Source organism: Chironomus tepperi, unplaced genomic scaffold, assembly GCF_022539635.2.
Source record: "Chironomus tepperi strain 1889 unplaced genomic scaffold, CSIRO-AGI_Ctep_v1 contig_308, whole genome shotgun sequence".
Lineage (NCBI taxonomy): Eukaryota > Metazoa > Arthropoda > Insecta > Diptera > Chironomidae > Chironomus > Chironomus tepperi.
Window position 1 is genome coordinate 1 of NW_027226430.1, and position 14,979 is coordinate 14,979.

General features: G+C 32.8%; 1 protein-coding gene across 1 annotated transcript; it reads right to left on the reverse strand.

Moving 5' to 3' along the window:
- Positions 1 to 10,525: 10,525 nt before the first annotated feature.
- Positions 10,526 to 14,786, reverse strand: LOC139092544 (protein EFR3 homolog cmp44E-like). The gene is made up of 7 exons (XM_070642972.1): positions 14,647 to 14,786; positions 14,487 to 14,576; positions 14,299 to 14,428; positions 14,090 to 14,240; positions 12,225 to 13,910; positions 11,769 to 11,951; positions 10,526 to 11,625 (listed from the first exon to the last, which is right to left on the reverse strand). Exons 1-7 carry the CDS (start codon positions 14,651 to 14,653, stop codon positions 11,482 to 11,484), a joined length of 2,391 nt encoding a protein of 796 aa, XP_070499073.1. The 5' UTR covers positions 14,654 to 14,786; the 3' UTR covers positions 10,526 to 11,481.
- Positions 14,787 to 14,979: the final 193 nt, after the last annotated feature.

Here is a 14,979-nt window from a genome sequence, read left to right on the forward strand (position 1 = left end):
CATGTTCAATAAGAAACAAGTCACCACCAAAAACCTCGATGGGTAAACGACACGGCAGCTTGCTTCAAAGGCATTTCCCTGAATTCACAGTTTTTAAAGGGACCAGACAATCCTAGTTCCTTTGCCACAATCTATGTGTCACATAAAGGTCAAATAGCGTATCAAGCGGATGTTAAGTCCATGTTTAACCAGAACTTACTCAATGAGGAAGACCAATACAGTCAATTAACGTTGTGGAGAGAAGGAGACAGTTCTAAAGAGCCAAAATATAGACAGACCGAGTCATTTTCGGACCAACATCCAGTCCATCAGTAACAAGTGCCATCCGAATCGACCATGCTAAAATCAGGTGCCGAGTTTCCAGAAGCATCAGATGTGGCAATCAATCAAATGTGTTGACGATGCGCCAGATAGCAGAGATACAGTCCAGGAAGCAACAAAAAAAGATCTGATATGTATGTTCCTCTAAAATTGATGGCTTTAGTTGAATTTCAGTCAAACAGCAAAGAGCTTCTGGACAATTTGCCAAAAGATCATGTCAGTAAGAAGATGAGCGAAATTGCAAATGATCAAGAAGAGCTAATTACCAAAGTACTCGGTACATTCTGGAAGCCACAAACCGGACGTATATGTTTATAGACTCAACGACGATAGTATGATTAAAAAGGTCGTTGAACAGGATTATACTCCTACAAAAAAGGAAATGCTCAGTACAGTCATGAGGATCTTTGACCCATTAGGGCAAATAGCACCATTTCGCATAAGAGGACACATGATTATGCAACATGTTCCGAGAGGCACAGATTGGAAGAAAAACCGCCAAGTGACATATGCGAGGAGTTTAAGAAGTGGCTCAAAGATTTTAATGATGCTAAAACTAGAAATTCCCAGAAGTTACAGTCAATTTTATTAAGAGATTGTGAAGTCACACAAGCACGTATCGTAGACGCAGGAACGGAAGCTTATGCCGCATGTGCATATATAAGAGTCCAACATGGTGATTCAGTCACAATTCGTCTGATTACCGCCAAAAGCGAGAGTATAATCGTTAAAATATATGTCCATTCCACGGCTTGAGCTAATGTCTGGCCTTATTGGCGCCCGCTTACTCGTGATGCAGTGGCATAGAAGAATAAAATTCGTGGATTATAATTGCTGGACAGATTCTGATATCGTATTTAAATGGATAAAAACACATCATCTTCCAAGAACAGCATTTACAGCTCCAAGAATTGCCGAAATTCAAGAACTTACATCAGCAGATAAATGGCGTTATGTTCCATCAAGCAAAACGTGGCAGATTACGCCACGAAAGAAAGATCCATAGATTATAGCACCCAGCACAAGAATGGTTCAACGGCCCAGCGTTCCTGTATGAACATCCTGATAAGTGGCCAAAACAGCCATCAACGAGTGTGACAAAAAAGATCGAAGTTAACGTTGCCATATCCAAGATTTCAAATAACAAGTTAGAGTCAATCCAGAACGTTCTCACCGAAATATCCGCAAAAGTACGTGCAAATTGGCCCGTACTCATTAGAGCAATCGCTAAAGCCTTGCGTTTTGCAGATTACCTAATACCTCAAATGCCAAAACTTCGCCGAACAGGACAATTCACAAATTCAGAGATATCAAGAGCTGAAAATTATGTCATACGAGAAGTTCAGAAAGTCGTTTTCGCTGAAGAATGGAAAAGTTTACAAAAGGAAGGCAAAGTCAAAAAAACAAGTCAACTTTCCTCACTATCGCCATTTTTTTTGCAATCAGACATTACTAATTCGAGCCACAACGAGATTATCATCAAATTTTCCATTAAACACAAGAGCACCTCCGATTCTACCAAATTTCCACGAGATTACGGATTCAATCGTCAATCATTATCACAAAATCAACCTACATGTCGGTGACAACTCAATTATTGCTCAAATGAGATCCAGGGTATGGATAATTAACGCCAAAAGAGCAGTCAGAAGATGTAGAGCAAGATGTCTCTACTGTCTCAAAAAAAGAATCCGTCCATCATCGCCAAGAATGGCCGATTTACCAGATTTTCGACTTGACATCAACAACAAACCATTCTTCCATACTGGATGTGATTTATTTGGACCATTTACCGTTTATGTGGGTCGTTCGAGACGTAAAATTGATGTTCACGTTGTCATTTTTACATGTATGGTCACAAGAGCTGTGTATTTTGAGATTTAGACGATAAAAGCACAGCAAATTTCCTTGTTGCATTAGACAAGTTATGGCAAGAAGAGGTCCGATATCACATATTTTATAGCGACAATGGATTGAATTTTGTTGGAGCAGCAAAAGTTATCGACAAAGACCAGTTAGAAAAAGGAACAGCTGACAAACGTATAATTTGGCATTTTAATCCACCATACACTCCAACATGGGGAGGCGCCTGGGAACGTCTAATTAAAGATGTCAAAAAGAGGACTGGAAGCCTCATTAGGCAAATTCACAGTTCCACGTCTATCAATGGAAGCAGCCTTGGCAAGAATTGAAGCGAACCTCAATAATCGTCCATTAACGGAAGTTCCTGTGTCATCAATGGATGAAATCCCGTTAAGTCCATATATCCTAATGACAGGATATCAAAATTATCCAGGTATGGATGACAGCTCAAATAATGAACTTACAAATCCACCAGATATCAGCGGAAATTAAGCCAGCAAGAAGAATTAATGCTTTAGTCCAAGCCTTCCGTCATAGATTCATATCCGAATACGCGCCAATCATCACTCGTCGTCCAGTAAATTCCGCACTTGCAAAATATTCATTAAAATTGAATGACTATGTATGTTATATGGATCCAACAAAAAATCCATCGTTATGGAATAGAGGAATTATTTGTAAGGTATATCCTGGCAAGGATTTCGCAATTAGAGTTGCAGATATAAAGCTCAAAGACGGAACAATTTTAGAAAAACGCCCGGCACATTTAATCGCAAAAATAGATATTAGACTAGAAGAACCAGAAGCCGAAACCAAAAAATACGCAAGTTGCAGCCTACTGGTCAAAAAATATTTAAATTTTATCTACACAAAGGGTGCGAAAACAATACAACAGCAAAATCAAAACATTTATACAAAGTGCCAAAAAATGCAAAGTGAACGTGCGATTATATTAAATAAATTTGCCAGTAAAGGCAATGACAAACTGGAAGTTGCAAAAAATATTCAACTCAATGATGAACAGAAAGAGGAATTCATTGGAAAGTCGGGAAGAAAAATAATTTATGCCAACAACTTTCCACCAAAATTTGCAGCAAGCGACGTTTTCAGCGTCATGTCAGAGTTTGGAGTTGAAAACTCATAGCTTCCAGCAATTGGAACGGAATAAAACCCTTCAGTTGCTTTGTGGGTTTTGAGGATGAAGCGTCAGTACAAACGGCCCTCATGTGGAGTGAATCACAGGCAATTTGTACAAATAACATTGCCTACAAACAAACTTTCACAGTACTTCGCAAACATTTCAACAAAATTAAAACAATCGTGAAGCCTATGTACGCATTTCTGGATCTACAAGTACCAAACAATCTTCCAACACGCACATTACTCATAACAACTTCCATCTCAGACGCAAGGGGCTTTCACAAACCAATTCCAATAAATAGTGACTGTGGAGGTATTCTCGCCGTTTGCTCACGAAGTCAGAAGTACGATTTCAGCACAACATCCATAGACATGAGTAAAGGAGATGTAGATGTTCAAAGACTTCCAACCATTCCAAAACCAGATGAGTTTATGCCTACAAAGAATGATACCAAAGCAAAGAAGAGGAAAGTATCTGTACATAATGGGAACATCATCATCAACTTCGGTACAAATGAGTCATTAGAGACTGAATTCAATTCAGCCACAAATCATCAGCCAGACCTGAGAGAGATAATCGAGAAGAGGAAGGAGTTGAAAAAATATTCGGAACAAAATTTGCACAAACAAACGATCCTGTAAATAAGTTGTGGACACCCCTTCAGGGTGTTCCAGGGGGACCTTGTTAATTAACGGTCATTTTGTTTTTATATTTTTCCGAATTTGCCCAATTTATAACATACCCGATTAGATTATAGCGTTCTCACTTATTTTTATAGCATCCATACAATGATCTTTGCCATTTCACTTTTTTGCTTTCTTTTTCGTCCAAACAGTCCATAAGAGTGGACGTATAAAATCTCGTCACGAAAAAGTATGGCCGACTCATATTTCATTTCATTCACACATTAATTATTTGATTCTTATAGCTATCTGATCGGGAAAACCAACAAATTATAATTATCACCATTATTCTGAATTTATCAATAAATATTTGTGAAATAATTATTTTATTTGTTTCGATCTGGATAAATCGTGTTCGTCGGACGAAAAGACAGGCGCTCATTGGGAGTTTTGGATGATACTTCTTGGCTTCACTGGGCTTACAGATTAATTGAGATTCATGTTCTTACTTAGAAGTAGTCTTATTCTGGTTCGATTGCTGATTATCTCTTATCAATATGGTTTTGGACGATAAATTGAAAATCTAGATCAAAAGTACTAGATTAAACCAACTGGAATGTCCTAGAAAGTAGTAGTCAAATCGTACTAGATTGAGCTTTCTGAAAAATTCTAGATCCAATAAGTTGAAAAGTACTAGATTTAACTAGATTAAAATAGCTGAAAAGTACCATGTTAAAGTAGTTGAAAATTATTAGATTGAATTTACTGAGAAGTACTAGATTGAACTTGGTGAAAAGTACAAGATTGAGCTTGATGAATAGTACTAGATTGAAATTGAGGAGCAGTACTAGATTGATATAGTTGTAAAGTACTAGATTGAACTTTGAGTAAAGCACTAAATTGAACTAGGTCAAAAGTACTAAATTGAACTAACCAAAAAGGACTAGATTATATGTGCTAGACTGAACTAAATTTAGAAACTATATACGTGCTGTATATACGTGCTAGAAGAATCACTAAATTTAACTAGTTCAAATGAAGATATCAAACCAAATGTACTAGATTCACCTTATCAAAACAAAAGTACTAGATTTCATGCTCCATTAAGTAAAAGCATTTAATCATAAATTGCTAGTTGAAAGTTCCAGATCATAAATTGCATTTAAGCTCAACATAATCATGAATTTTAAATCTAAATGAAAAAAAAAAAAATCCTTTTAATTCAACATTTCTCTTCCTAGAGCTGTATTAATACATAATTTACCTTCATGTTTTCTTAAATTGCCATCAAAACACAAAAAATACAGTTTGTATTTTTTAAGCCGATCCATTTAAGACTTTCGTATTATTTTACATGATTAGATCATGTTCAATAAGTGAGCGCGTCCATATATCTCTATTGCTACCAGTCTCAGCAATGCCTTTATAGCTGTCAGTATCTGCACAAATCATATTGTTAAGACTGATTTCAAAAAGGTTAGTAAAGAGATTTAAGAGAATGAAATATTTATAATATAGATAAATGACTTCATAACACAGCCCTAAATTGACTTTGATAGATAAATGAACTTGTCAGATAATTCACTACTTCTTTTAGCTGCTGCTGCTGCTCTCGAATCTCTCCGTGTAATGTAAAGTCCCCATATAAACCGATAAATTTGTTATCTTTCATTCTTTTTGATTACAAGACATAATATATATCTGTCGCAAATGAAAGGTTGTCGGACGAACTAAAAAAAAAGCAGGCACATGGATTTTGCACGGACCAAGTAGCGCATTCCTTTCAATTAATTTTTTTTTCTTTTCTTTTCTTTCTTCTTATCTATCACTTATATTAAGTATATTATACATATGTAGTCAGGTATGAGCTTCTCTAAACATAATAGAACTCGAGATATAAAGCAGGCATTTAAAGGCTGGAACATTATAGTTACAGGGAATCTGAAAATGTAAGGAAATTAAAAAGCATTTGAGAGATTTTGATAACCGACTTAGTTTCTGTTTTGTTGAAATAATGAGAAATTTTTATATCAAATGCTGCACATAACTAATAAACTTTAAGTCTACAACTTGTTATGATTCTTATAAGAAAAAGTAAAGGGAATTAATTTCTGTAAAGCTCAGTTTTTTGAGAAAGGAGGTGTTGCTTTTTTTGATGTATGATTTACTGACTGGCTGCTGTATTGTGCTTTAGATGTAGCCGCATATATGGAGGAATAAGAGGAAATTTTGGTATTTATTGTTGAAGAAAGTTTGATTGATTTTTAACTGTCAATTTTATTTTGAATCTTTTGTTAAGATTTGTTAAGTTCAAAATTTAAATAATTTCCGTTATATTTCGTTAAAATTCAAATTCAGCCACAAAGTTCGTTCAGTTTGTGTAAATTCAAATTAAATTCCGTTAATTTCGTTCATTTTTGTCAAAATTCAAATTAAAATTCGTTAATTTCGTTCAGTTTCGTCAAAATTCAAATAAAAAAACCGTTGATTTCGTTCAGTGAGTAAAAATTCAAATTAAAAGCCGTTAAATTCAAATAATGATCCAAAAATTCAAATTAAAGCCGTTAAATTCGTTTATTGAGCGAAAATTCAAGTTTTAGCTTCAAAACTCGTTTAGAAAACAATTCAATCTCAAAAAAGCCGTTTAAAATCCATCAAAAATAAGCGTTCATGTCCCGCACATCAATTTCCCACTTTTCTCCAATATCAACAACTTAAAATCACCTCAGAGGCATAAAAACAGAATAAAAAGAAATGCATAGAGTTATGCATATTGTGAGAGATGAATCAAAATGTAAAATAATCTTCAGTTGTTGATTATGCATTTGCATAAGTAATTATAGTTCAGAAAGAATTTTCATATTCAAGCTTTTATTATAATATATCGTGTCACTTTACCTGCTTCTGAATTCTCTCAATCCTCTATCAACCTCGTAATCGTAATGACAAAAACATTTAATTAATTAAATCGAGTTGCTAATTGTATCTCTTTAAGAATATTTTTTCATACTTGCTTTATATGTCAGATGAAAATGATACAGCTAATGTGAGAATCAAGAATCAGCGAACTAATTTCATTCATGGGCGATGAGGATAATATGTGCAAGTGATATGACGAGAATGAACAGCAAGAAAATTTTCATTTGGATATTAGCTTAAGGCCTCTTTATCTTATTACCTTCTTTATGATTTCCAATGTCAATAATTAATGCACATGCATTGATATGCTTATTAAAATTGAATTAGATCATATCTCGACTATTTGAATACAATTTTTTCTAGGGTGTGCCAATGGATTGTCAATATCTGTCAACGGCTATGGTGGTATACTTAAGATAATGCAGGCATTGGTTCTGGGAATGTGTTGCTGGATACGCTTTAAGAATAATTGTATGAATCGTAATGTTCAACACTACTTTAAATGCATTTTCAAGTAATAAATTGAATTTGTAGGAATAACGGCTATTATTTCAAAAATTAGAACTTTCCCGTCTTTTTTTATAGTTGTTTTCAATTTATTTTGACTATTAGAATTATGAAAATCTAAATTTTCTCGTTTTCTACACATTTATACTGGTTTTTTCGACATTATTCATGCTTGCTCACACTTTTTAAACCCTCTCCAACAATTCAAATCACCAAAAAACATCATATCGAGTCAAAAATCAACTCCAAAATCCTCAAGTGAGAATGTAAACAAATCAAATTTTACTTTTAAGACACAAAAATAAGTTCTGTTAAATTCCCTCAATTTTCCCAAACAATATCCATTGGCACAGCCTGCTTACAATATCTACGGGGACAATATAAAATTGCAACACATGTCAAGTCACGCAGCAGCTGATTGTAAGAGACCAGATTCAATTTAAAATGCTTCCTGTTACTGATAATAAAAAATAAAAACCGAACATAAAGGCATAAAAAGTTATTTGTTATTATTATGAAAATGTGTAAATGATAACGGTTGGTGTGTATGATGGGTATTGTCTGAGGTCATGGACAATCCAATCTATTCCACGCCCAGAACTTTTCTTTTATATAAAAAAAAAACACTACATATTACCATGAAACTGTAATTCGTTCAATAAAAACTCGTTTGTAATGTTCTTATCAGCATTTCCATTTTTTTTTTCTAGTGCAGTGCAGGTCAGCATCACCGTCAGTGGAAGCGTGTAAATGAATAAAAGGAGAGTAAAAGGTATTTTATCGTAGGATCGCAAGCAAGTGTTTGCTGTTAATGAATTTTATGCAAATTTTTTTTGTTTCGTTGCCGCTGCTGCTGCTGGTTTGTTGGCTGCATGGCTATTTCTCCTATTTTTAATAGATAAATTCGCTATGATATAGTGAAATATTGTAAGCGAATGTTGAAAAGTCCCCAAAGAAATGGTTAATGTCTTAACATTGAACCTATTTGAAGCTTATCATTTGTTTTGTGAAAATAAATGTAAGTGGAAAGTTTTTTGAGAAATTAATTTTGAATTAATTGAGAGAGCAATGTTAAAAATGGCATCGATTTGTTATCTTGGTGTAATACTCATTTGCTATATTTTTACGAATTTCTGAAATTGTATGGTTTTATTGAACATTTGTTTGGTTTTACGAAACATTTTTATGGTTTTGTAAAACATTTGTGGTGTTTTTAATCGATCATTTCTGTGGAAATCGTTAAACATTTATGTGGTTTTATCAAACATTTGTGTGGTTTTATAGAACATTTGTACGGTTATGATAGAACTTTAGCATGGCTTTAAATGGAATTGTGTGGTTTTAAATGAGCAACGGAGTTCAAAATTTCAAATTTGACATTCGACGGGTTTTCAAATCTAATTTGTACGGTTTAAATTCAAATTTTGACCGTTAATTAAACATGTTTATGGATTTGATGTATCAAAAGGAATTTCATCTCATTAATATCACTGAACTCAGTATCTCAATGCTCGATATATCCAATTTAATTTATATATTTCTTATGGCACTAAATAACAACTTAGCAACAAGTTCCTCACGATATCAATTGGGGACCCCACAATCAATTGAGAAGTAAGGACAAAAATTTTTCAGATTTTTCCGTTACATGAGATAGTTATGTACATTTTATATATATTCTTAAAGTACGTGACTTATAAATCTTTTGAGAAGAAGAAAAATATGCCTACATATTTGCTCTGTCCGAAAAAAAAAAACAACACAGAATAAAGTAGATGACTGAACTATATCTATATAATACATATATTATAACATTGTACAATGGTCGTGTGCCATTCGAAAGCAATACATTCTAATCTGTTCTCTTTCTCTTTTCTGCTGATATTTCTTTTTTTTTTTCATTTTTTTTATGCTATATATATTTTTCTTGAGCTGTTGCTTTGGTATAATGTGGTGTTTGACGAGGCTTTTGTCCAGTCAGTTGACATGATACAGTTTTAGATTGGACAGATTACAATGATTTTTCAAATTTGGATTACTGAAAAATAACGGAAATTTAAAATTCAAAAGATAACGGAAGTTCAAAATTTGAAAAATTGAAGTTCAAAATTCAAAATTTGACAAATTGAAGTTCAAAATTCAAATTTTTTTGACAGTTGAAATTCAAAATTCATTTTACCGTTAAAAAGTGATTTTTAAAACCAAGACTAAATTTGAATTTCAACAGACCGTTAAAATTTGATAATTAGAAAAATGCACTTTAGACACAAAAAAATGTCTCACGAACAATCAAACTCGATTATTTCTTAATGCAAAAGATAGATTTTGATTTTGGCTTACCATATAGTAATTTCGCATGTAAAATGTAATTTGCATACTCGACTCTAACAGACACGATTCGCTATTTCACTATTTTGTCTCGACTTTTGCGAGTTACAAAAAAAAAATTGCGACAGACACAACTATTTGAAGAAAGTTAAACGGGTGAGAGAGACGGGACGGGACAAAGAAAGAAGTAAGAAAAAAAAAATATAATGATATCATTTATAGCATATCGTATAAACGCTACATTTATTCATTTATTAGCCACTCAGTAATTCTTGAGCATTCGTTAAGTGAAGTCGATCATTTGAAGACCGTGAATCGTTTTTTATTCTCCATCCACAGCTGCTACTGTTGCATATTTTATTGATAATATAGGTGCAGTGATAGTGTTAACAATTCTAACAGTTCTGATTATTGAACTCTTTGCATGCACAATGCTATATGTATATAAAAGACTTAAATGACATGACACGAGAGGAAATCAAGTGCCTTAATGTGAATTCTGTGAATGTTGACCGCATGGTATTTTGGGATTTTCCGGGTTCAGCAGTGTATATTGTAGCTTAACACAATTACTGGCCTGTAAAGTCCCAAATTATCACACGGAATCTTATTACTGGATGTTATCAGTGCTGATTATATTGGTTAATTTAATTTTTATAGGGCTTAAAATTTGGGATTCATTTCGGGACATTGTTTTATATTTAAAATTTAATTAATAATGCCCAAGGAAATCCCAAATAAAATTTCCTATTGTACATCTTCTACTGAAAAATAAGACAATATTTAAAAGTGATAATTAATTAATTAATAAGGACATTGGCAGTTCATTTAACCCTTTCTACATCCGCTACAAGTTTATTAATGGTGAGTTTTTTCCATAAATATTAAGAGCTTTTTAAAAAAGATATTGATGAGGTCGATCACATGTGATATTTGGTATTTGGTAGCAACTTTAGATCATAGCTGCTTTATGTTTCGTTAGCAATTAACATCAAATTTAATAAGAATAAAAACAAAAGAAAATTTTGATTTTTAACGGTTAATAAAAATTCAAATTTTAACGACCGAAAAATATTTGAATTTTGAACTTTAATTTTAAAATTTTGAACAACCGTTAAAAGAGAAAATTGTCTGCAAATTGCCAATAAATCAAAATTTCGACATAATTGGCATAAATAATTTTTGGACAGACAATAAAAGAATGTCAAATATTAGACATCATTTGCAAACGACCCCAAAACTGAACAAATAAAATTGAACATTTTGAGAAATTTCACACTTTTTTAAAGCTTCCGAATAGCATCATGTGCTGCATGTCTACTTTACGACCCCAAAACTGAACAAATAAAATTGAACATTTTGAGAAATTTCACACTTTTTTAAAGCTTCCGAATAGCATCATGTGCTGCATGTCTACTTTATATTAATAGACTAAGCGCGTCAAGTAGAATTTATTATTTTATAAGTATGAAACTGGATGAATTTTATGGCAACTTGTACAAAATGGTATTTTGCTCTGCCTAACTAAACACCATCCATTTGACACTCCTTTAACATTACACGAACCTCAAGCAAATTGTGTGCAAATTTCTCAATCTTTCCAATACTTAATCACTTTGACTTTTCATTTCCATAAATTTCATTTATATTCATAATATTTAAATAAATAATCACTAAATGCTCTATAACCATTGATTATAACAAAAAAAATATTGAGTAGCACTTTAAATAGCTATTAATAGATATTGATAGTAAATCACAACTTTGTTAATTATGTCCTTAGAAGAAAAATAGCTCTGGAAAATTCCTTTCATATATCGGTTTCTGATTCTTTGAATTTAAAGCATTATCGTTGGTTAAATATGGTCGATCCATGGCAAGTGAATTGAATAGTTCATTCAATTTGTTTTGGATGTGATCATGCTGTTTTTGGAATAGGAGAAAGAAGAAATAAAAGAGAGAAAAAATATTTTAGCTTATGCAGAACTTTGACTTAGTTCCAGTTATTTTCATGCATAAAATTCCGATTAACAAAATGTTAGTCAAGAAAAATTAATTAAACTTACCGAAGACTCATTAAACTTCATTAGTTCATCAAAGTCTTGTTCCTTTAATGATTTAGCCATTTGCTCTCGTTTCTCTTTATTGACTTCATCAAGTTTCGCTGATTCGTGTGTTGCGGTCAGAATCCTTTTCATTCCTTCAAAATTTAATTCAAGCATGTTCAATTCTTGAAGATTTAATGCTTTCTGTAATGGACAAATAGAGAAATCATGTAAGTATATAAGTTGTTAATGAATAATTCATGAATGGTACTGTCCATCAACGTGAGAAAAAATCTTTTGAATTGAAGGGTTTAAAATAAATCCTAGGATTAAAATTTAAATCCAAGGATTAAAAATCAATTCCCACATTTATCTTAAGTCACAGACCAACCCAAACAAAGAAGAAGAAGAAAATTAAGTCATTCAGTTATGAAAGAACAAGTCAATTAAAAATGCTATAAAAAAACAGTTACTTACGCGCGATACATCCGGCGAACTCTTAATGCTATCAATATCAGGATAAGTATCTGACAAATTTCCATCTCGTGTGGATATGCCATCAATTAATGAAGGACGACGATCAGATGGAAATAATGATTCCATTTGTAATCGTTCACTACGTATGCCTGATTTCTGTAATACTGATACAATGAATTGACGATCAAGCAATAATTCATCAGAAATTTCTAAATTCATCGAATGAAGTGTCGGCGACGAGTCTTCAGTTAGCGGTGGCAATAAAAATGGAGCATTTTGACGTCTCTTATCGATTAATTGTTCACAATAATCAGTAAATATACCAAGACATCGGCTTATAAATGTAGCAAGCGAGATGGCAATACGATGCAAATTACATTTATGTCGAACGGTGAGATCCTCTAATGATAATGCCTTATTTTGCAGATGGAAAATAAAGACCATAAATTCTTGAAGTGTCTCAATGCATCCCATTTCTGATATCATTAATGCGGCTGTTGTATAAGCTGATTCCAATGTAATAACCTGATCATCAAGTAGCATACTATTTATAAGTGCATTCATTAAATTTCCAACTTGCTTATTTGCAAATATTATATCGGAACGTGAGGGCGGTTCCAACGATAACGAATGGTATTTTTTTATTGTTACAACTGATACAATCTGTTGATTTTTATGACGATCAAGCAGTGCTTGTAAAATTTCCATAACAATTATCCGAACTTTTGATTCCGTCACTTTTGCCATTTTCAATAAAGGTTGTAGGAATGATGCTGGAAATGCTTTTTCAAATGACACTGTCCTGTATTGAACACTAACTTTAAGTAAACTTTTTAGTAATATAATCTGTAGAACTTGATCAACTTCATCCTTCTTTGAAAATGTTGGAACTTTGTTCATAATAAACATCATGATCTCAATTTTCTGATAGTCAGGATGATGATTTGCAAACTGACCGAGTGCATTAATTAAATTCTCTTGATATTGTCCGATTGTTGGATTTTTACTACTTCCACTATCACGTCGTACACTATCACGCAACAATGTCAAAAGATTATTAATGATATCAAGTGCAGACGGTCCAACACTTTCGCCAGCAGCTATTGATATAATTGCTGATAAAACGACAGCAATATATGTCTTTGTCTTTGCCGATGCTGTGGTATCTAAATGAGACATGAGTGTCTCAACGACACGATAACTGTATTGCGGCTGAATTGAAAGCATGACAATTTGAAATGTGTGAATAGCAAATTCATGTGGAATCCATAATTGATGATGATCTAAGTGTGTGAGTAATGGTTTTAAGACATCATTAATATGACTGAAGGATGCACGTGAAACTAGTTCACGTAAGACACTTTCAGCTAAAACTGGTGGAGTTTTTGGTTCATTGTCTTCTTCATTTACTTCCTCTTCTCGCGCATTGCCAGACTGCATGTTGAATAGTAAAGATGGAACTATTTTCTCCATATGCTGCCTTTCCCAAATATTTTCGACTAAATCATCTGATACTGTCTTCCTAATAACACCCTGTAGACCCTTAATTCCAGCCATCCTTATATTATTTCTTATCTCTACATTATCATTGCTTCCGTGACACATTGATGAGAATTTTGAGATGAAAAAGTCGTAACGACGGTGATATGATGGAGCATCTTCTTCAATATTTGCGAATTTGACAAACTGTAATGGAAATTGATGGTAAGTAACTTGATTTAAAATTTAAATCCTAGGATTAAAATTAATTCTGATTGATTTTGTTTAAAATTCGTCATTAAACTTTGAGAATGGCATATAAACATCCTCAATCCATTATTATGACTCATTCTATTTACCCAAAATCAACCACTTTAAATACTTACAGAGTTTGTTGCCATAATTTGGAGACTTGGATTAGCATCCTCGAGCAACTTCTGTATCATTTTAAGGAACGATTCTACGAAAAGATTGAGTGTTTGAGCATGACAAGCCATCAGCAGCAAATCCATAGCTTCCATTGCTATTTCTACTAGTCTGTAATTAATAAAATCGATTATAAAATGTATCATTGTTGGTTTTAATTCATGCATACTTATATCTCCGCCTATTAATGTCATGTGTCGCTTTTTGGTATAAGTACTCGCCGATTCTATCGAGTTTTTCAGGTGAACTAAGCGAGTAGAAAGTCAGTTTTTCCATATTAGACTTGACTAATCCCTCCTCTATGGAATAAAGTTCAATTATTGATTTTCAGATTTGATGACATTAGCCCTAACTCACCTGGATTTGCTGGAAAAATGTTGTCCACCAATCGCTTATAGCGAGGCTTGAAGCATCCCGCTTGGCAGCAACTTAATTTTGCACAACAACCTTGAGAAAATTTTTAACAAGGACAAATTAATGTATTACTTCATTTTATGGTCTATTTGATGATACTTACTTAACATTTTGTTGCCTGGAAGATGACGTTTCTACTTTTATCCTGTAAACTATTAATTGAACTATATATTAGGGCTATTTACTACATTTAAAGGAATTAATTTGGAGTAATTTTTAATGTCAATAAAATTCAATGCTAAAATAGTGCTAAAGTCTATGCTAAAATAGATGTTTAAATTTTATTTGACCGTTATTTTTTGCTGTCAGTTTTCTTTGGATTTTAAATTGTTTTTACTTTATTGAGTGTATTGATTCAAATATCATTGACTAAAATGATGTGCATGAAACTTGAAAATCAGTAAATTACTACAGTTAAGTCATGTTTCTGTAAAAA